General features: G+C 36.4%; 1 protein-coding gene across 1 annotated transcript in view; it reads right to left on the bottom strand.

Annotated features, from left to right (window-relative positions):
• The window catches only part of CUNH1orf141 (chromosome unknown C1orf141 homolog), a 46,600-nt gene extending 25,371 nt beyond the window's left edge, over positions 1-21,229 (bottom strand). Inside the window, exons 1-5 of the mRNA XM_032870061.1 lie at positions 21,206-21,229; positions 19,923-20,076; positions 14,877-14,968; positions 10,121-10,278; positions 1,837-1,949 (exon numbers count right to left, since the gene is read on the bottom strand). Coding sequence (XP_032725952.1) covers positions 1,837-1,949; positions 10,121-10,278; positions 14,877-14,951 — 346 coding nt within the window. The 5' untranslated portion in view covers positions 14,952-14,968; positions 19,923-20,076; positions 21,206-21,229. The remainder of the gene's footprint in view (positions 1-1,836; positions 1,950-10,120; positions 10,279-14,876; positions 14,969-19,922; positions 20,077-21,205) is intronic.
• Positions 21,230-23,014: the final 1,785 nt, after the last annotated feature.

Raw genomic sequence — 23,014 nt, forward strand, 5'->3', positions numbered from 1 at the left:
TCCTGGGATCAAGCCCCACATCAAGCCCGGCTTTAGGCTCCGTGCTCAGCAGGGAGTCTACTTCTTTCTCTCCCTCTGCCCCTCCCCCTTCTTATGCACACAGACTCTCTTTCTCTCAAATAAATAAATAAATAAAATTTTGGAAATAAAATGAGCTAAAGCTCAAACGATTTCTAAAAGTGTAAATTTAATTGATTCCTAGTGTTATGAAGAAGTTCTCAAACTTAGTGGTAATCATGGAAATGCAAATTAAAACATAATCATATACTATTATGTGCACCAAAATAAAAATAGGATAATTCTGAATGTTAGCAAGAAAGCAGAACAAAAAGAACTCTCACAAATCTGATGGGAGTACAGATTGGTACAACTACTTTGGAAAGTTTGCCAGTATTTATTGTAGTTGAGGATAAGTATACTTGGCAATATAAATCCTGGATATACACTCTCAAGAAGTTTTAACACATATACAGCAGGATGCATAAACAAGCATGTTCATTCAGCATTATAATGGCTGACAAACCAAAAACCCAAAATTTCAACAGTAGAATAAACTGTGATATACAGTTGATCCTTGAACGACCTAGGTTTGAACTACGAGTCCATTTATCCATGGATTTTTTTGATACAGTACAGTATATAAATGCATTTTCTCTTCCTTATGATTTTCTTAATAACATTTTTCTTTAGCATATTTTATTATAAGAATATAGCATTTAATAATACATACACAAAATATGTGTTTATGTTATTAGAAAGGCTTCTGGTCAACAGTAGCTATTAGTAAAGTTTGGGGGGAATCAAAAGTTATATGCAGATTTTTGACTGTGCAATGGAGTCAGTGCCTCTAACCCCCATGAGCACTATTCATGGGTCAGTTGTACACTATTTTAATGATAGAGAAGATAAATTAAGAGGAGAGACTGAAGAGTGATAGAGCAGAAAAACAGGATATATGGGTTCCAAAATCCCAAAGAGGAGAGTTTTAAGGAAGAGGGAGTGATCAACCAACTATATTTGTGTTGAAAAGTGGAAGAAAATGAAAGCAGAGAAATATTATTTGTACTTAGCAATGGAGATCTTTGGTACTCTTGATCAGAGTAGCTTCAGTAGAATGGTGGAAGCAAAAACCAGACTGAAGTTGTCTGAAGTTTGAAGAAAAGCTGAGGAAGTAGAGACAGTGTATGCAAACAAATCCTTTGAGAATTTAGATGATTAAGTGTTTCAGAGAAATAAGGCAGTATAAGGCAATGTGGAGTCAAGGACCCTCAGTCCAAGGGGTCAATGAGAATGATTCTTTGAATCCTTGAATTGAATGGTTCTTTGATAATCCCAGAGAAAGAAAAACAAAGGCAACACAAAACTCAAATTCTCTGAAGACCTGCAGCATTAGTTCCTAGCTTACAGATTCCTTAAATTTCAAAGAAAGATCCTTTACTTTATAGTTTCTATAAAATAAGTTTTTATTAAGCAAGATGTCCATACTTGATTTCTTTTTTTAACAGTAACAAGAAAACTCTAAGGGTTGACCCGAAAGGAAACTTAGATATTTTCTTTCTAGAAAAATAAACATTAAAATATATTCTTAATTTGTGACTTGTATAAATTGCCCATTCTGGTATTAAACATCGCTTCCTCTTAGGAAATCCTCCTTTTTGGCTCACTGAAATCTCTCATGCTATGGTTATGAGCCCTATACTTTGAACCAATTTCTTTCAACAGAGACATCAAATTATCAAGAACTTTTAAGACACACATTAATAAATAACAAAGTATATAATCAAAGCACTCATTAATAAACTAAAGGAGAAGTAAATATGTTACACAGAGCATTACCTATTGACTTGCTTTCTTGGTTTTTTATATTTGTTGGTATAAAGTGTGATCTTAAATTTAACTTTTCGAAATCACTCTTTCTAGGATCAGGTTCATTTTTGAAGAAGACATACCTAGAAAAAATAAAATTAATCTAAATTAAAATAATCAGAAAAATCTATGAAACTAATCTAAAAAAATAAATTTGGAGAAATGTGGTTAAGTCCCAGTAATATAGATTAGATGTCATTGTATTAATAATACTACAATACAAAATGTAAAAGGATGGGACTAACTTGGGAGATAAAAATATTGGTGATAATCACTTGAAGTACCGACAGATAGGAAACTGTTGTTGTCATAGGATTGGGGGAACTGTAGAAAACTATATTTCATAAGCTGATTAACCTTTTAAAAATATGCTAGAAATTCATTAAATGAGATATTGGAGGCATTGTCAGACCTGAGTTAAAGTCATGAGACACAGAGTTATGGTCAGATCAGACACCAGAATAGTAGACCAAATAGGATGACAGCACTTATTTATTGTAAAGGACATTTTCTCCACTAAATCCTTTAACTGGCTATTGATGGTATGTAATAAAGTTAAAAAGTAATATATGATAATAAAATATTACATAATTCATATTTCAGACCACTAAATGCTGTGACTCAGTCATTCAACCTCAGAAACTCATCTTCAGTTGATATCTAATCTCACATCTTTACATATTACCTATAGACTGATGTCTCCCAGGTTTATAATTATAATTTATAATTTATAATTCCTCAAACTCTTCCCTGAGCTTCAGATTTATATATCCAACTGCTACATGACTTCTGCCATTAGGTATATTATAGGCAACTCAAACTTAACACATTGAAAACCAAATCCTTGCTTTTGCTTCCTTCCCAATCTGTTCCTCTTTGAGGTTTCCCCAGCTCCATTCAACCAGAAGCTTGGGCTAAAACTTGACAATATATTTGATTTCTCTTTCTCTCACTTCCCATTCCCAACTGCTGAGAAATCTCACTGGATCTTTCTTTGAAACACATCCCAAATTCAACTACTACTTTCCTCATTACTTCTACCCTAGTCCAAGACACCTTCACCTCCCATCCAAGCTACTTCCATGTGTCTCTTGCCTTCTGTTGGCTCTCTCTGCTATCACTCATCCCCTACAGTCTATTCCCAGCACAACTATGGTGGCATCCATAAAATATGAATGTAATGATAGTTCTCTCCCATTGTTTCCTACTAACTCAAATAAGTTTCAAAATTCTCACTCCAAGACAGAAACTGTTTCCCCATTGCTCATGTTTCTAAGTAGAGGAACTTCCATTTAATGCCCCTTTAGGGCTCTCTCTGTGCATACACAACCCCCAGCCTTCACGCTGAAGCAGAATGAAATTTCCAGATTTTTGGTCTAATGAGAAAGGAACTTAAGCTCCCACTTAAGGACCTTGGTATTTGCTCATCCCTCTGCCTGCACTATTCTTCCCCTGGCTACTGCCAAAGGTTACTTCCTTAAGTTGTAAAAGAGAATTTTGTTAAGACTCTACTCAAATTTCCATGACTTCAGAAAGGTCTTTTTTGTCCCTTTCTCTATCTAAAATAGTAATCCCTATCAATCTTAATTCCTTTAATTTACTATATTTTTCTTCATAGCATTTATCACTAGTGGATTTATATTATACATTCACTTGTTATTTAGTTTAATATCTGTCTCCTCACCTTATCCTAAAATGTAAATTGAGAGCGAGTTTATTTTGCTCACTGTTGTATACCCATCACCTAGAACAGTAACTGACACATAGTAAGTACATGTGTAATAACACGTTGAGTGCACAAACTGTTCTGGTAAATTTTTATTAAACATTCTTATAATCTTATATTTCCAAAGAGATTTTATTTTATTTTCTTTGGATTTTTCTGTAAATAATCATTTAATCTTCATAAAATGATTTATCTGTTCTTTTAAAAATACTTACATTTTTGTCTTATGTTCTTATTTAACATCACTGGCAAGCACTTCTAGAATAGTGCAGTATAGTGAGACTGGGCACCATTCTGCTTCCAATTTAAATGGGAATGTGTCAAGTGTTACACCCTAAGGATGATGTTGGCTATACAGTCTTGTTAAGGAGATCATTTTTTTAGCCTTATCTTACTAAGTCATTTTTCAAATACATTTCCAGAATATGTAGAGGTGTTTTTGGATACATAATAGGGTTTTAGGGTTTGTAACTATGTGATATGGTGATGGATATTAACTAGACTTATTGTGGTGATCATTTCACAATATATACATATATCAAATAATTATGTTGTATATATAAAACAAATACAATGTTATAGCTCAAATATATTTCAATTGAAAAAAAAAAAAGCTTTTCCTGTGTGCTTATATAGTAACACTGTGTTAGGGGTTTGGTGGTGGTGTGGGAGATGGTGTTTGTCCCAAAGGAAGAGGAACCACAGAATTTCTATATTTGACATAGTGCTTGCCCTCAAAAAATTGCAATCCTTACAGTTGGAAGAAGAAGAAGACAAAAAAAAAAAAAAAAAAAAAAAAAAAAAAAACCCTAACTCTTTAAGGAGACATGGGTGATAGTTTCTCAGACAGACCAGTTCCCTAACCAAGGAAAGCCTCCTTCAGCCACACCTCTTCAGATTCATCCTCAACTCTTCTACCTCCAGTATATGTCATAGACTCTTTTGCTAAGGATCACTAGCTTGGCAGTCAGCAATCTGCATGTGATACCAGCAAAATGACCCAAGCCTAGTTAGAACCTCAGTGTCCATTTTCCCCCTTCAGAAACTCAAGCATCCTTGCCATGCCAAACAATGGGATGCAGTGTGCTCTGATTTCTCCTCCCATTCCATCTTCCAAATTTGTTTTTATATAGCTAGACATAGGGCAAATCAGCAAGTGTGCTAACAGGTGTGCAGCTGAAGAATGAGACAGCAAACTCTACTTTTTGAAAAACTCAGTCTTTATAAGTAATTCCTTAGGAAACCCCAAGCCTCCCTGCTCCCTTCAACACTGAAAAGAGAAGGAAAAGCCACTGCAGACTCTGTGAGGTTAATGACATAATTCTGGTATGCCCCCCTCCCCACTACAGTTTTCTGCTACTTGGGAGAAGAGGGGAATGTCTGGCCCCAAATATTGGTGTGTCTTTGTAGAATGCAGACTATTTATTTGTTACTTTTTACTCAGCTGTGGGTAAAAAATCATCTGATCACCCTCTCTAAAACAAGGATAGTGCCTTGTTTTAGAGAGGGTGACCAGTTTATTATTTTCTAGCCTCAGAGTTTTAGATGAGATGTATGAAACTCATTTGCTTTCCTTTCCTTTGTTATTAACCAATTCTTTCTGCCTTTGGAATTAAATACATAATCAAATAATTATACTCTAAGTCTAGCACTTGGTAACCTTTTTGATCTGAAAATTCAAGTATGTCTTCAAAAAAAGAGCATTTTTTCCTAGTATTTATTTCCTTACCATATTTCTTACTTTCCTGATTTATGTATTAAGTATATATTTATAGGTCAAATACCCTAAAACCCTATTATGTATCTCTTTTCAATCTGATTTCCATTTCTTTTTTTTTATTTTCTCCAGATTGTGCCTCTATTTGACCTTCTAGATTATCAATCCAGTTTTCACCTGTATTTTATTTTCATTTTCCTACTCAATTTTTGACTTTAGAAACATATATATATATTTAAGATTAATTTATTTGAGAGAGAGAGAGAGAGGAAGGGGAGGGGCGGAAGGAGACAAAGGGAGAATCCTAAGGAGACTGTGCTGAGTATGGAGCCTGATGTAAGACTCAATCTCATAACCCTGAGGTCATAACCTGAGCCGAAACCACGTGATGGATGCTTAACTGACTGTGCCACCTAGGAGTCCCCAGAAATATTATCTTAAATCTCTTTTTGTTTTAGAAATATTTTTAAATCCCTTCATTTATTTTTAAATCCCTGATTAATTGTGTCCTTAAGATAAATGTTTTCTTAAGTTCTCTTCTGTTTCTTCCATAATCTGCTTTATTAGGAGTCACCTGTTCTGATTGTTTGTTTTTGTCTCCCTCCTTCGTATGAATGACCTGTGATTTCTCTTTGACCTCTCATTTCAGTGAATGTGGGTTCTTCAGCACCTATAAAGGTCAGGCTATTTGAGACCCAGTTAATATCAGTCAGAGAGAGATAAGATTCTTTTGCCGTGTATCAGCCACAAATAAGCTGTTCTAAGAGGGTGACTAAGGGAGTGACAAATGAAGAGGCCTCTAGAAATGTTTCTCAAACTGCTAGCTGTATATTAGAATCATCTAGGGTGTTTGGATACCTCAACTTTCCCCCAATAGTTAAATCATAATCTCTAGGCAGGACTCAGCATATTTTCCAAAACCTCTCAAGTAGGCAGTCACTGTTGAGAAGTTCTGCTCTAGAATGTCAGGTTTCTCCAGGTATGAGCAATAAGTAGGAGTTCTTCTCCAGCTACAGAGAAGAAGGATGTTCAGCCCAGTAGTGACACTCTCCCCACAGAGAGCTAGAGTTGAGGCTGTTACCTTCCCAGAATCCTCGTGGGACCTTGAAGGAGCCTGTGCCCACATAAGTGAGAAAGAGTGTGGGCAGCAGCAAGTGAAGCATGAATCTCTGTTTCCACTCACATAAAATTCTCCCTCTTCTCTATCCTTCCGGCTCCCACCTCGCCCCCCTTACTTACCTGTAAGTTCTACTTTACCTAAGATTCTAGAAATGATTACCATATGTAAACATGACTTGTATATCTCATTACTATCTTACTTTTAATGACTGGAATATATGACTGCATATTTCAAAAATACAGCTTATATTTGTATTAGCTGGGTTTTTTTTTTTTTTTTGAGTGCCTACTGAATGTTGGAGAATTTTAAACTCTTCACATCCATTTAACTTTAATCCACTTAACTCACACAACAACCCTGTGGATATATACTATTATTATCCTCAGGATAATGATGAGAAGACAAGGAAACTGAGGCATAAGGAGAGACTGAGGCACAAAGAGGTTATATAATTTGTCCAAAGTTACAACTAGTAGGAAATAAAGTTAAGTACAAACCTGGCAACTGGCCTATAAACCTCATTCTCTTCATTTCTATGCCAAACTAATGTCACACAGAGTATTAAACTAAAGGAACAAGGAATTTGGCCAATTAAATTTCACTATAGGCTGCAAGTGAATGTTCTATTCATGTTTAATTAAATTTTTTATATGCAAGTTTATCCTATTGTCATAAAACTATTTCTAAAAGGAATATTCTTTTGACAGGTCTCAGTGTAGATTTATTTTTAGGGAAATAATTCTTTTTTTTTTGAAGATTTTATTTATTTATCTGATAAAGACACAGTGAGAGAGGGAACACAAGCAGGGGGGACTGGGAAAGGGAGAAGCAGGCTTCCCACTGAGCAGAGAGCTCCATTCCAGGACCCTGGGATCATGACCTGAGCTGAAGGCAGATGCTTAACGACTGAGCCACCCAGGCGCCCTATTTTTAGGAAAATAATTCTTCTAATGAGAAGTTCCTATTAATCTATGAATCTAAAGAAAAAAATATTCTTTTTTTTTTACTGTATTCTCAGTACTCTTGTAATTTTCAGTGACAATTTAAATACTCTTAATCTGTCTCTTTGCCCCTAACTTGTTTTCTATTTCTTACCACTTTATAAGTGGTAAAATTTCCATTTTCAGCTGATAATCCAGTACTAAATACTTAGGTAATGGAGAAAACACTTTGTCTCTCTTTTAAAAATTCCTTATTCCAGGTAATTTTTTATTTTTAATTAATTTATTTTAATTTTAATTTTTTAAATTTAAATTCAATAAATTAACATATAACATTATTTGTTTCAGGGTAGATGTCAGGTAATTTTTTAAAGGGATTTTGGTAAAATGAGTATGCCTATTTTGTCATAACAAACATCCAATTATGAAACATCCAATTGTGAAAAGTTGCAGAGAAGAGTAGTTTTGGGTTTACTGAGAAATCTTAGAGACTATATACAGATTAATCAAGAGATATTTTTAATATTTTATCAATTCCCACTTATCCAAGAGAAATACAGAAATCCTGAACTAATAGTAACATGGAAAACATGTCTCTGGGGGCAAGTGGGAAAGAAGCCCTAAGAATTTGAATGGTTCTCAATCTCAGCTTTATGTAAGAATCATCTGGGGAATCTTAAGAATATTAATGCCGGAGCTTCTCTCCAAACTAATGAAAGTAGAACCCAATTATTTTAAAGCTCCCAGGTAATACTAATGGACAGATGGGTTAAAAACTACTATTCTGAAAGCAAAGCTCAGCTACAAATAAACCTGGGCAGGTTTCACAAATTAGGTGACCACAGCACGAGATTGATAGTTGCTATGATTTTCAACAAACCCTGGGAAAAAATCAGAATGAACAGATGTTGGCGCCAGGCAGGAAGATTAGAGTAGCACATAAACTAGAGCAGAGCTCAAAGGATGGTTCCAGGCCCAGCAGCACCAGCATTACCTGGAGACTCAAAAGACATGGTGAACCACGAGAGACTACAGACTCTGAAAAACAATCTGAGGGGTTTGAAGGGGCAGGGGGTGGGAGGTTGGGGGAACCAGGTGGTGGGTATTAGAGAGGGCACGGATTGCATGGAGCACTGGATGTGGTGCAAAAACAATGAATTCTGTTATGCTGGGGAAAAAAAAAAAAAGACATGCAAATAATCAGGCCCCAGCCAGACCTATTGAATCAAAAGCTCTGCAGGTGCAGCCCAGCATCTGCATTTTAAGGAGCCCTCCATGTTTGAGACTCACTGGGCTAGAGCAGTGCCTCTCTACCATTAGTGTTCACAGGAATCACAGAGGGGATCTTGTTAATAGCGGCTTCTGTCTGGGAGGGGGTCAGACATTCTGCATTTCCAAGTTCTGGGGTGATAGGATGCTGCTGGATGGAAGACCACACTTTGAATCAAAAAGAGGCTAGAGGTCAGAAATGAAAGAGGCCTGCAGTGACCAGAAAGTCACTGGTCCAGGTGGGGGCAGTTATGACATAAAGTTTAGGTTAAGCTGAAAGCTGCATGAATTAGATCTGACACCTTAGCTCGGTGTAGGATCGAGGTTTGCAAGCACTGGTGGAGACTAGTATCCTAAATTATAATTACCATAACTTATAAGTCCAGGAACTGCATCTCAAGAGATGGAGGAGCTGAATCTATCCAATATAATCAATGAAACCAGGAGAGCATTGCTGATATGAGGACAGAAACTTTCTGCTTTGTGCTCTGTTATTTAAGCAATCATTTTGTCATAGCTAAAGAGGACTCGCTGCAAGAATGGGTTGCTTCCTGGAAGTATGCTCCCCGCCTTCTGATTAACCTTCAGACATCTAAAACCTAACATATCCAAAATAAAACCTAGCTCTTCTCACTGTAATCCTCTTATCCACCCCAATGTGCTTTGCATAATATGTTCTCCTCCTAAGTATAGAGTGTGATAATACACCTAGCTACCAAGCCCAGAAGCCCCAACTCATTCTACATTCGGAACAGGGTGGTGATGATGGAGAGCACAGGCTCTGAAATCAGACTGCTAGAATTTAAATTCCGCTTGGGCCACTTATCTGTGTGACCTTGGGCAAGTTATTTCACCTCACTCCGATGGAATCCTCATCTGTAAAACTTCACTGAACACACTGAATGGTTATACAGAATAAATGAGGTAAGAACAGTGTCCCCACCACCACCACCACCAATGTACGACTGAAGTTCTGTAATTCTACATCTTATTACTTCTTTTGCCTGGGCTCTCCTCTACATTTCTGATACCTAGAAAAATTAATGGCATAGTGCACATACAGAATGCCAGTGGAAAACCAAGTATGACATACTCAGGCTACCCCTTGTAAGGACGCAGAGAAACTGACTCTTGATTTTCTACGTGGACTTCTTTTGTCAGTCTGTTGGTCTAAAACTTGAAATAAAACCTAACATTAATTTGGGGTAATGTAATAGAATTCAAGACAAGTCTTCCTTTAAAAATTCAGAATTGTAATTAGTACCTAATTACCATCTGTAATAATAAAATATTATAATAAATATTTTGTAAATGATGACTATTCAGAATGCTGATCAAGTATGTTGTAATTCATAAGCACTATAAAACATAACCTGCGTTAGACAAAGCTTACATTTAAAACAAATTACATAATCTAAGACAAATCTACAGTAGTGCTTTAAAACTCCAAACTGAAAGTCTCAGGTAGTTAGGATGGTTACCTTTTTCCTTTTTTAATACTGTATAAATTGTCTCCTGTGATCTTGGGTACTTTCTTAGATATGAATGGAACAATATCCTCTTCAAATTCTAACTGAAAGTCAAACGTCAGGGGTGTAACTGAAGTATTTTTCTTTCCTTGACTCTGAAGCGTGTTTTTCTGCAGGAAAGCCAAAGTACAGCATTGTGAAAAAATGAGCTCTTTTCATAGAGGGAAAATCCTGTGTGGAAAGGAAGGAAATTAGTCTCACTTTATGCACACACGACAGAATTCATGTGCCAGTCAATAATGGAGAAATATTACAGATTGAAAACTAGGGGCCTTGTGTACCAACATTTTTTAATGCTGTTGCTGTGTGACCTAAGCTGCTCTTTTCCCAACCATGAAATGAGAAGACTTTGGATGAGATGATCATGAAGGCTCCCTCCTAATTCTAAAATTTAGAATTTCAGAACGACCTGTAAATTAAGCAAAGACAATACTCATACATTGAGTTATTGGAAGGAGAGCAACATGGTCTCCAACCTGCTGCTCTTGCTGTCCCCACGAACAAGGCGAATCACTGCAACATTTGTCTAGTTGCATGAGCCAGAAATAGAGTTAAGAAAGCAATCAAAAGTTTTTGTTCAAATATTTATAGAAATGGACTGAGGAGAGAAAAGGATATAGCTAACGAGTTAGTTAAGGAGCCAAAATCTTTTCTAAAAAAACCTCCAGCACTGCATAGAGGAATAAAGTGATGAAAAATTTGAAAGCAAGTCAAAGGATAGGAACTTTTGCTTCTGCCAAAGAAGGATTAAGTGCTATAGGAATTGCCCTCCTGCTGTAAATAACTAGAAAACCAGACAAAACATATGAAAACAACTGTAATCAGGCATTAGAAAGCAGGCGGGGTGGGGGGTGGGGGGGGTGGGGGGGAGAACCATAATCCCCAAGAAAAGGGAAACAAATGAGGTAAATCCCACAATAGCTCAGCTTGCTTATTAAAGGCAGTTTCCACACTGAGACACAGGGAAGAGGAACTCACATCAAACCTTGGCCCTTAACCTGGTTGAATTTAAGAGACAGAAATTGTCCCAACAATTACATTCTTGGGTGTCCACCCTAGAGAAATGAAAATTTACATTCACACAAAAACCTGTACACAAATATTCAGAGCAGCTCTTTTTAAGCTTTTTTTTTTAAGTAGCTTTATTTTTAAAAGCAAAATACTGAAAACAACCCAAATGTCCTTCAGTGGGTGAGTGATTGAAACTCTGTACATCCATATAATGGCATACTACTCAGCAATAAAATCTATATATTATTTATAATAACAAAGCTATTGATTCATGCAAAAACTCAGATGGGCCTCAAGGGCATTATGCTTAGTGAAGAAGAGTCAATCTCAAAATTTCACATACTGAATCATTCCATTTACATATCATCCTCAAAATTACTGTGATAGAGGTGGAGAACAGATTAGCCATTGCCAGGGGTAGACAGGGAGTAGAGTGGGGGTATAGATACAAATACCGAGAAGTAACATGAGGGATTTCTTTATGGTGATGAAAATGTGCTGATCTTGATTGTGGTAGTGATCATACAAATCTATCACAGGATAAAAATCAATAAAATTATACACACAAATGAATACAGGTGAAAACTAAATAAAGTCTGTAGTCTGGTTACGAGCAATGTACGAGTGTTAACATGGGTTGGGACTCATACTGGTTTTGATACTGTACACAACCCGTATAAGATGTCACCACTGGGGGCAACTGGGTGAAAGGGACATGGGACTCTCTATAGTCCTTCTGACACTTCCTATGAGTTGATAATTATTTCAAAATAAAAAGTTTTTAAAAAATAAAGAAGCGCCAAAGTGATTTATATATTGTTATCTCATCTTTTGGTCATTAAAAAAGAAAATAGAGGCAATTCACCTTCATAAATGTATGTATGTGTATGTGCAACTGCATATTTATGAGTATATGTGAAGATATATAGATTTATACATACATATATAATATTTGTATTATATTATTTTTTGTATTATATGTATTTTTTATATTTTTTGTATTTTTGTATTTTTTGTATTATTTGTATTTTATGTATTATATATCTTTTGTGAGAGCACAAAAGAAAATGTGGATGGATAAACCCAAACTGCTAAGTGTTGTTTGCCCCAAGAGGAAAGAGTTAGAGAGGCCAGAGACAATTGTTCTTTACGTAATTTTCCTTTAGTATAATTTTTAAAAGATTTTACGTATTTATTTGACAGAGGAAGAGAGAGAGAGAGTGAGAGCGAGAAGATGTGCAAAAGCAGGGGTAGCGGGAGAGGGAAAAGCAAGCTCCCCCTTGAGCAGGGAGCCCTATGTGGGACAGATTCTAGGACCCTGGGATGATAACATGAGCTGAAGGCAGACCCTTAACCAACTGAGCCATTCAGGCGCCCTTCTTTAAGTATAATTTTTATATATATTTGTTTGTTGCTTATTTCCAAAAGTATGTTTTAATTTTATACTTTAAAAAAATAAGAAAAGGTTTACATTTTGATTATATATACTTTCAAAAGAATATCCAGAGAATCCTCTCTCAGTAACACATAAATTGGGCATAGTAACACAAAATTAGAAAATGCATTGAACTATCCAACGGGCGCCTGGGTGGCTCAGTGGGTTAAGCCGCTGCCTTCGGCTCAGGTCATGATCTCAGGGTCCTAGGATCGAGTCCCGCATCGGGCTCTCTGCTCCGCAGGGAGCCTGCTTCCCTCTCTCTCTCTCTCTCTCTCTGCCTGCCTCTCCGTCTACTTGTGATCTCTCTCTGTCAAATAAATAAATAAAATCTTAAAAAAAAAAAAAGAAAAAGAAAATGCATTGAAATGCTTTGCACAAAGGAAGTTTTAGTAAAAGGTAAGAATTACAAGGACTAATCATATATAAAAGGGAATTTCAGGACAAATTAAACATATTTAACTCTGATATTTTCTAAAGTACATTTCATTTTTTTTTAAAGAATTTATTTATTTATTTGACAGAGAGATCACAAGTAGTCAGAGAGGCAGGCAGAGAGAGAGAGGAGGAAGCAGGCTCTCCACAGAGCAGAGCCCGATGTGGTACTCGATCCCAGGACTCTGAGATCATGACCTGAGTCAAAGGCAGAGGCTTAACCCACTGAGCCACCCAGGCGTCCCAGTACATTTCATTTTAAACAAAAAATGAAAGAGAGAGAACTCTGGAGTGCTTAAGTCCAATATGGTTGCTTTAGTAAGTTACTCCTAGTTTGCAATTTCAAAATTTGGGTAATGATAACAGAATAAATTTACTGTTTTTTCTATATTTCTCTATTTTCTGAATAAAAGAAAATCAAATTTCTATTCAAGCATCAAAATCTTCATTTTCAGGTTCACAAATATGTTCAGTCACTTTAGAATTCCTCTCTGTGCTGTTTTCCTTGATTTCTTGGATTTGATGCTCTTTATGTTTCATTTACCCACATTGTTATATTATTTTGCAAATTTTCATGTAACCAAATTACATTGATCATATATGCTAAGAACCTGGTTCTTAAAATTATATTCTTTTTTTTTTTAAGATTTATTTACTTATTTGTGAGAGAGAGCACATAAGGGCGGAGGGGCAGGGGAAAAGGAAGAGGGAGAGGGGAAGCAGACTCCTGCTGAGCAGGGAGCCAGATGCAGGGCTCCATCCACTACCAAGGAGTCATGGCCTGAGCTGAAACCAAGCTTGATGCTCAATCAACTGAGCCACCTAGCATCCCCAAAACTATATTCCTTATTAATATTTTTATTGAATTTTATAAAAGTCCCACCTTTTTTAATTTTATGAGTTTTATTGTTAATTTGGTAACTATACCAAATATTTTCTTCTTTTTAATAAACCAATTAAATAACTTTTTATATGTTAGAAAATATGAGTGAGAACTATAGTAGTCATATTCACTATTTGACTGCCTATTTGATTTTTTTTATCTTCATCACCTTAGATACATTAACCTAATATAATATGACAGCTATCCAATAGTCAAAATATGAAAAGAGCCCAAATGTCCATCAACTGATGAATGGATATATATATATACATAGAGAGAAACATACCCATATACGACAATGGAATATTACTCAGCCAACAAAAAGAATGAAATCTTGCCATTTGCAACAATGTGAATGGAGTTAGAGTGAATATTATGCTAAGCCAAATAAGTCAGTCAGAGAAAGACAAATACCATATGATTTCACTCATGTGGAACTTAAGAAGCAAAACACACGAACATAGGAGAAGGGAAGGAAAAATAAAACAGGAGGAAAACAGAGAGGGAGACAAACCATTGAGACTCTTAACTTTAGGAAACAACTGACAGTTGCTGGAAGGGAGGTGGCTTTTGGGTAACTAGATGACGGGCATTAAGGAGGGCACTTGTTGAAATGAGCGCTGGGTGTTATATGCACCTGATGAATCACTGAACTCTATCCTGAAACTAATAATACACTATGTGTTAACTCACCTGCATTTAAATGAAATCTTGAAAGAAAAAAAAAATATGGCAGTTATCCAGAAGTTACTTTGTATATCTAATTAATTCTTTATAGTAGGCACTGACATGGTCTACTTTTTGAACTAATATAATTATTTGCTTTTTACAAATTAACTTATATCTCCAAATTAATGCATCATTAACTAAAAATTAAAAATCGTTCATACTTGAAATAATAATATTTTAATGATTAAATTTAATTTTAGCTTTCATTTACAAACCTTTGCTCTTCTGGCCAAGAGTATCTTTGCCTGCTCATCCAGAATATCTAACTTCTCTAAGATTTTTTCTGCCATTTTCTGTCAGTAAATTCCTATTTAAAAAGGAGAAAAGAGAAGAAATCTCCAAAACAAATAAAATTTAAACATATAATTTGATTAGTTAGGCATAAGAGACCCACATTTACATTACTATTTGGGGTACAAAAGAGAACTGTATAGATTATGGAATAAAAATGGGATTATAGAGGTAGCCAAGTTTTTTTAGACAGAAGGTCACATGATCAGAACTCCCAGATGTGTGTGGACTTTAGGAAAGTTAAAATGTATGATGTGACTCATACTTGAAGCAAGGACACGTGGCTTGATTTATACCTATTTTCTTTTTGTTGTGATATAATTTTAATGAAAGTAAATGTGAAGAGTTCACATTTGTATAATTAATTGCATTCAAATTAAATTAGTCAATGATCCAAGACTATTAATACACTTAGATACACATTAATACACTTAGAAAGTGATCAGTCACACAGAGAGAGCGGCTGCCAAGCTGGATGAATCCTATTCTCCTGATAACTCAAAATCTCTCGTCAATTAATATTGCTGAATATTACATCTGGGGTCAGGCAGCTCGTATTAGGCTTGGGGACCTAAATGTTAGACATCAGGACACAAAGTACCTTTGCAATGCACTACAAATAGCTAGGAGTAGAGTAGAGGCAAACGTTAACCCAAAGCTCCATCTAGATTTTTGCTCAGTGGATTGAACGTGCTCCAGTGGCATTTAAATGTAAACACTGTATGGTTCACAGAAAGTACTAAATTCCTCAATATTTCCAAGGAACATCAATGTCAACACTAAGGTTCTTCCAAGCTCAAAAATATCTACGCTATTTCTCCGATATTATATATTATTCAATCAATGTTTCCCAAAACAATAATGCATGAAAAGACAGGGATTAAGGATTCTATGCCAAAAGCTCACATTATTTAGTACTTGCTTTCTTTTTTCTACTCTTGGACTCTTCTGGGCCATGGGGCTGCAGGCGGATTGTTTGCCTTGTTAACAAACCATATAACCTGAAGTTGCAGATTGGAGAGGGAATACGTAGGCAAGTGTGTTAGCACAATTATGAGTACCTCAAACTTTCTAAGTCTCCTATTGAAGAGTACGGGACAGATTTTAGAAGAGAATCTAGATTATCTGGATACTATGTGTTGTCTTCTCCAATCTAGGAACCAGTCCTCTCATAGATCCTAGAAACAACTGAAGGAATTTTAGTTTCTGTTTTTTCCTTAAAGCATAATATGAGTTCAAGGGCGTAGAGAAGGCTCCCATATCCCTCACCAAAATTTCTTTTATTGGGGACAAAGATTTTAATTTTTCAATAAGGAATAGAAAGGCAAATAACTGCAAGAACTATAATACTGAAGTGAATGGGTTTCCCAGTTTGGGGAAGAGATAAATTATACAAGGGACAACTGAGGCACACAGCTTACTTGTGAGAGGGAACAGAAAGCAGGTCTTTTTAGAGAATAATATGTCCTTGTTATACATCTTCAACATCACACCAGACATTTTTAGGATGCACCATATCTTCACCTTTTATACACACACTCACACACACACACACAGATGTAATTTAAAGGAATTGTTTTTTATTTAAAATTATTTTGCTATGGTAAATTACTTAGGTATGGTATGATTTCTAGCAAATCACTGTGCATGTCACAAGGTTTTCTTGAAGTGAGAAAATTCAAGCAACAAGTGATTTTTAAGTGTCAGTGACAGTTTCATGAATACTAAATTTGACCATTAATGAAATTGACAGAATTTTATTAATTTTAGTTTTGGAGTTTTATTTTGTAGTTCATATTTTGAAGCCTATATAATTTTTTTTTTCAGTTTCCAAATGTTTTTGTAGGTCTTAGGCAGTGTGCCAATGGCTTCTAATGGATAAATGGCCCTGGGACAAAGTAGAGGGGAGGAAACACTACAGACTAACTTGCTTGCTTTCATCATTAAAACAAGGATACCAAGGGCTTAGCTATATCTCTTCAAATAAACACTGAGAGCAAAGGAGCATCAGGCAGGTCTAATACAATGACATATTCAAACTGTTCTGCATAAACTAAAAACTAATCCTTTAATGCAAAATACTGTATTTCGTGTTCCTCAATATAACTCTGTGTTTTAGTCCTTTCTTGATTCCTTTTTTTAAATTATAATGTCTACTTTAAACCTGAATGTTGGTTTCATACTTCTACTTCATACTTCTACTTCATACTTCTATCTCTATGAGCACATATTCTACTTAATTCTATTTCTGACCATATACTATCATCAGATGGTAAACATTTAATTGTTATTTCCTCATTTGGTTATTTAACTGTATTACCTGAGAAATTCTGTGCTACGCTTTCCACCAAATCTACTGAGGAAGTTGGTCCCTGGCAGACATTATCTTCCTGAGCAAGGCAGATGGGCTCTCCTCTATCACTAAGAAGACAAAAGACCATCGGGCTCCTGGGTGGCTCAGTTGCTTAAACAACTGACTCTTGGTTTTGGATCAGGTCATGATCTCAGGGTTGTGAGATCAAGCACCTGTGGGCTCCATGCTCAATACAGTTTCCACTTGAGATTCTCTCCCTCTGCTCCTCCTCTGGCCCCTGCTTGTGAGTGCCCCCCCTCCCTCTCTAAAATAAAATAAATAAATAATAAGATTTTTTTAAAAAGAAAAAGAAAGAAAGAAAACAGAGACCATCAAGTAAGAACTTCAACTCCCCTTTCTTGTGCCAAAGTCTTATCTGCATCCATTTGCATCTTACTTGTATTTTAATTTTAATGGAAGTGTTGTCTCTCCCATCCATAGTTAATCCCTCCCAGGGTATTCTAGACTCTATTACCTCTGTGCTCCTAAAAGAATTACCTCCACTGTTTGCACCCTCTCTCTGGAATCTGTCAATCTCTTTTCTTCACAATTTCTTCTCCTTAGCATTCTCACACCTCTTCTAGTTTTGTTTTTTTTTTTTTAAGATTTTATTCCTTCACTTGACAGAAGGAGAGATCACAAGTAGGCAAAGAGGCAAGCAGAGAGGGGGAAGCAGGATCCCTCTTGAGCAGAGAGCCTGATGTGGGGCTCGATCCCAGGACCCCAGGATCATGACCCGAGCCGAAGGCAGAGGCCCCAACCCACTGAGCCACCCAGGCGCCCCCTCTTCTAGTTTTAAAAAAGAAAAAAAATTCTTCCCCTAACCTGACTAGCTGTTATTCTCTCTCATCTTCCCTGATTGACACATTTCTTAAAATGCTCATCTTTACTTAGGGTTTCTAATTTCTTACATTTCTTTTCCTTTTTAATTTACCATCATTTGGCTTCCTTCTATACTCTGTTACTAGAGCCACTCTCATAGGCCACCAGGGTCACCATCTTATCAATTAGTGACCCCTTTTCTGCTCTTTTTACCTTATTTGAATGTCTATAATTCTTATTCATGTTGACCACTCCTATCTACGGAAACTCTGACCTCTCTTGGTTTCTATGACAACAGTCCCATTTTGTTACTCTCTGAAGATTCCTTCTTCCTCCAATTACTCCCTAAATACTTGAGAGAGGGAAGTGTTCCTCATCCTTAGTGTTTCTAAGGGCTCAGGCCATCTTTTTCATTATTCCATACATCCTTTGGGATGACCTCCCAAACTCATAGCTTCATCTACCACCATCTATTTTCAAACAAAATCTCTCTTTTGAGTTCCAAACCAATATTCCTAGCTCAACCCAGATTTCCTACAGGTAGCCCAAATTAGATCTAAAAGTAAACTTGTCCACATCCTTCTTCTCCCTCAGTCAAAAGTCTCTTTCAACCTTTATTATCATATTATCTCATATTTATGGGCATCCAGTCCATAAACTTAGGCATTGCAATAACAATCCTTGTTACTGCAGAATCAACTCAGAAATTTCCAAGGAGTACAGATGTCCCGTTGCTACCCCAGGCCTGCTAAGTCAGGATTTATGGAGGGGAAGATAAAGACACTATTTTTTTAAGCCATTCTGATGAAGCTATTCCCCAAACCAGGATTTGGTCACCACTCTGTGGAAAAACTCCCTCTTATCCCCTCCCTAAATGCACACAATCTTTATCTTGTGTTTGCTACATCTTACATATCCTCTCAGTTTTTCTCCTCATATCTATTCACATTGCTATTGCTTCTGTTTAGGGTTCCATAACTTGTTGCCTGGTTTATTGCAATAGTTCCAAAATATGTGTATACATTTGATCCATTCTATCTTCCATTTTGTCATTCACATTTGTCTGACTTATTTTCTCAAGAAAACACACACACACACACACACACACACACACACACACACACCCCACACCTCCCTGATTAAGGCTTCAATCTCTCCCTACAGCTTTCAGGAGAAAGGGCCAAGCTTCTTGATTTCTCATGTAAGAATCATGGTTTGGCCTCCAAGTTTTTAACCTCATCTGCTTCTTCCTCATGTATACATGATACCCTGGTCCTGAAGAACAACTTGCAGTTACTCAAATGTGTTGTATTTTCTTTACTTGTTGCTTGGCTTCTGCTGTTTCCCACTGCCTGCAAAGTTGTTCTTCAATTCCCTGTATTTCTAAGTTCTATTCATCCTTTAAGACCCAAGACAAATAACATCTCTTCGGGGAAGCTTTCTCTGATACACTATGATTTAAATGTCCAATATCTGTGCTTACATGATAGTCTATTTGTATTGTTAACCCAGTTCTTAATCACTCTCTATTAAACCATTTGATATCCTTATTTTATTCTTCCTCTAGACCATGTATTTCTTGAAAGCAGGAACCATGTCTAATCTTTGCATCCCTGTTACCTAACAATATGAATGAAATAACCATCAGCCATAAAGGAAATGGACAAATATAAAGTGTTACAACAGTTTTCAACTGGCATTTACATGTATAAGTTAGCACAAATAATTGTCAAAGTCCTGTTGATGTTCTTCTAGATTAAGCTATAGCATTTAAAAGCATTACTTTCTCTCCCACCTTCAAACTCAGAAAGGCAGCATAATATGTTGGTTAAGAACATGGACTTTGGAGTCAGACTGTCTGGAGTCCTTGGCTCTGCTACTTATCAGCTGTGTTACTGTGGGCTAATTGCTTAACTTCTCTGTGTTGCCCCTTTTCTGTGTTGTTCCATCTGTAAAATGGAAATAAGACAACCACCTACTTCATTTGGTTGTTTGTTACAAGTTTCAGTTGAATGAATACAAGTGGCATATAATATTTGGCAAATAAAATAAGTAAAAACCAGTAATGATGCACTTACCTATTAAGGATAAGACATGTGGGATACCTATAAATGCTGCAAAATGCATGTTCTCCACCTGAATACCATTTCATTTTTTTCTGCCAACCCTGCCATATGTCTAACTGTCTGCTTACTTCTTCCACGGTATATTTCTTTAATTTACACCTACACAAACTCCTTGGAACTTGATAAACAATGAGAATTTATTCAGCAATTTAGTATCTTCTATATTAATCCCACAATTCAGTATCTTCTGTATCATGTTATTTGATTATGTTTCCTTTCCTTCTCTAGTTCTTTCATAGTTTTATTTCTCAATTTTCTACCAAGACCTTATTCTGGGGCACCTGGGTGACTCAGTAGGTTAAGCGACTGCCTTTGGCTTGAGTCATGATCCTAGGGTCCTGGGATTGAGCCCCATGTCTGGCTCCTTGCTCAGTGGGGAAACTACTTTTCCAACTCTGCCTCTACCTGCTACTCTGCCTGCTTATGCTCTCTCTCTTTCAAATAAATAAATACAAATTCTTTTAAAAAAAATCTTATTCTGAGTTCACTAACAGAAACTAAAATGGTGTCCTGTAAACACAAGTATAGGGGGCCTGGGTGGTTCAGTGGGTTAAAGCCTCTGCCTTCGGCTCAGGTCATGATCTCAGGGTCCTGGGATCGAGCCCCGCATCGGTCTCTCTGCTCAGTGGGAAGCCTACTTCCCCCACTCTTCTGCCTGCCTCTCCACCTACTTGTGATCTCTGTCTGTCAAATAAACAAATAAAATCTTAAAAACACACACACACACACAAGTATGCAGGCCTTGAATATATAACAACTATTTAGGGAAACAACCCTGATAAACATTACCATATCTTCATACTGGATATACATCAAAAACATATCATTAGGTTGTGCTCAAGTAAGTAGATCTAATCATCCCCCTTTCAACCAATACATTAAGTGGGGCAGGAGATGATTTCACTTCTGAAATATGTATAGATATATCTGAAATGTCCTTATATGTACTTACACTTGTAGGAAAATGCTCTACTCTGGAATGTAGTGTTCTTATGTGATCACAGAAGCCTAACTCATAGAATCTTGGGGTTAGAAGGGTCAATAGTCTTTCATATAATTCCATGAACAGTGAAGCAACATTGACCCCAATTGGACAAGATTTTTCTGATCCTTGCTTTTGTTTCATTGCCATTGTCTTTTTCAGATTTCAGGTTTCACTTTTCCTTCCAATTGGCTCCTGCACCCTACTGTCCCTAATTCTCCTGTCCCAGTCTTCCTCCTTATCCCTCAAATACTGATTCTTCATAATTCCATCAGAGCTGTCTTTTTGATGACACTGAATTGCTGACCAACTCCAGCTCCAGGATACAAACCTTAACAAGGTCCCCATTACTTACAGAATAACACGTAAACTTTTCAGATGACATATGAGATATTTGAAGAAAAGGCAGTCTAGGATCTGACTCAGTTCACCTTTTGAGTTAATCTCTACCATATCCAGTCTTCTTCTGCCAAACTCTGATTCTCATTCCCTGGATGCATCCTGCCTTTCTCGCAGGTATGTTCTTCACTCATGCTTTTCCTTTCCCCGGCAATGTTTTTTCTTCATGCCTTCCAGTCAAAAGCCTACTCTTTATCAAATCCTAGTATGAAGGCTACCTCTTCTGTGAAATTTTCCTTGACATCCTTGTATTCCTTGTCTTGGTGACAGTCTCTTCCTCATGTGTGCTCCTATCGTGCTTTGTCCTACACCATAGAATTTGGTACGTTGTGCTACAGAAATTCACTCTGACAAATTGCCTCCTCACTGTGTTGAAAGCTCATGTAAAACAATGATTACCCACCTCTGAATCTCAGCAGCAAGTAAAGGATTTTATACCTAAGTGGGATCTGAAAAGTACAATTTAATTTGGAGACATCTCTGGTTATATCATTTTAGGGAGAGTAATCCCAGTTTATCTTAATAGATAATGTTAATTCAGGATGATTTACTGGGGTATGAAACATGAAGTTGAGTGAATGATTATAAAATATGTTTCTTGCCAAATTTAAATTCAGTAAAATTATTTCCAAAGGAAACTTGGATTTATGTTCTCAATTACTGGCTCAGTAATGACAGTATTTTTAAAAAGAACACAATTAAACAGAGAACTTGCCAACTAGGACAAAACGAAATTCTTAGTGGTTCTTACAGTAAATCACCCACAGAACTTGCTGTGAAGACTTGGCTGCATAATGAACAATTTCAAGTTTGCAGGGCCAACATTATAAGCACATCAGAGGCTGAGTCATACTAAAAATAACAGTATCAAACTAAAAAGTTGCTTTTAAGAACAATAATTCATTTTTAAAAGTTAGCACCTTTGGGACTGAAAAAAATTCAGAAAGCACACAACAAAAAACTCCAATGCTTCCAACATAATAGGCTCTGCTAAACAGGCTTCTTTAGCAAGTTCTTAATGTCTCCTATTAAAGGAAGAACTCAGGAAAACCAAAAGGGCCTCAAACTCATAAAGAGTATGACTGAGCAATTATCTAGAAAATGGAAGTTTAAATTAAAATTTTCTCCATTATCTGGTTTTGTCGGTTCAAACATTTACTCCTTGAAGGAAAAGCGTCTATCTTAGGCTTTTATCTTACACATGCACTAAACACTGTATTCCACACATCTAACTCACCGTTCAATAATTATGTTTTACTTAATGAGATACCAGGCTGAATTTCTCCACCTCACATTTCAAGTACAGATACAAGAAAATCCTTTTTTCTAAGTCTAAAACATTGAGAAGTGGTCCATAATTATGGGCTGAATTATGCTTCA

Source organism: Lontra canadensis, unplaced genomic scaffold, assembly GCF_010015895.1.
Source record: "Lontra canadensis isolate GAN:19392208 unplaced genomic scaffold, GSC_riverotter_1.0 scaffold40, whole genome shotgun sequence".
Classification (NCBI taxonomy): domain Eukaryota; kingdom Metazoa; phylum Chordata; class Mammalia; order Carnivora; family Mustelidae; genus Lontra; species Lontra canadensis.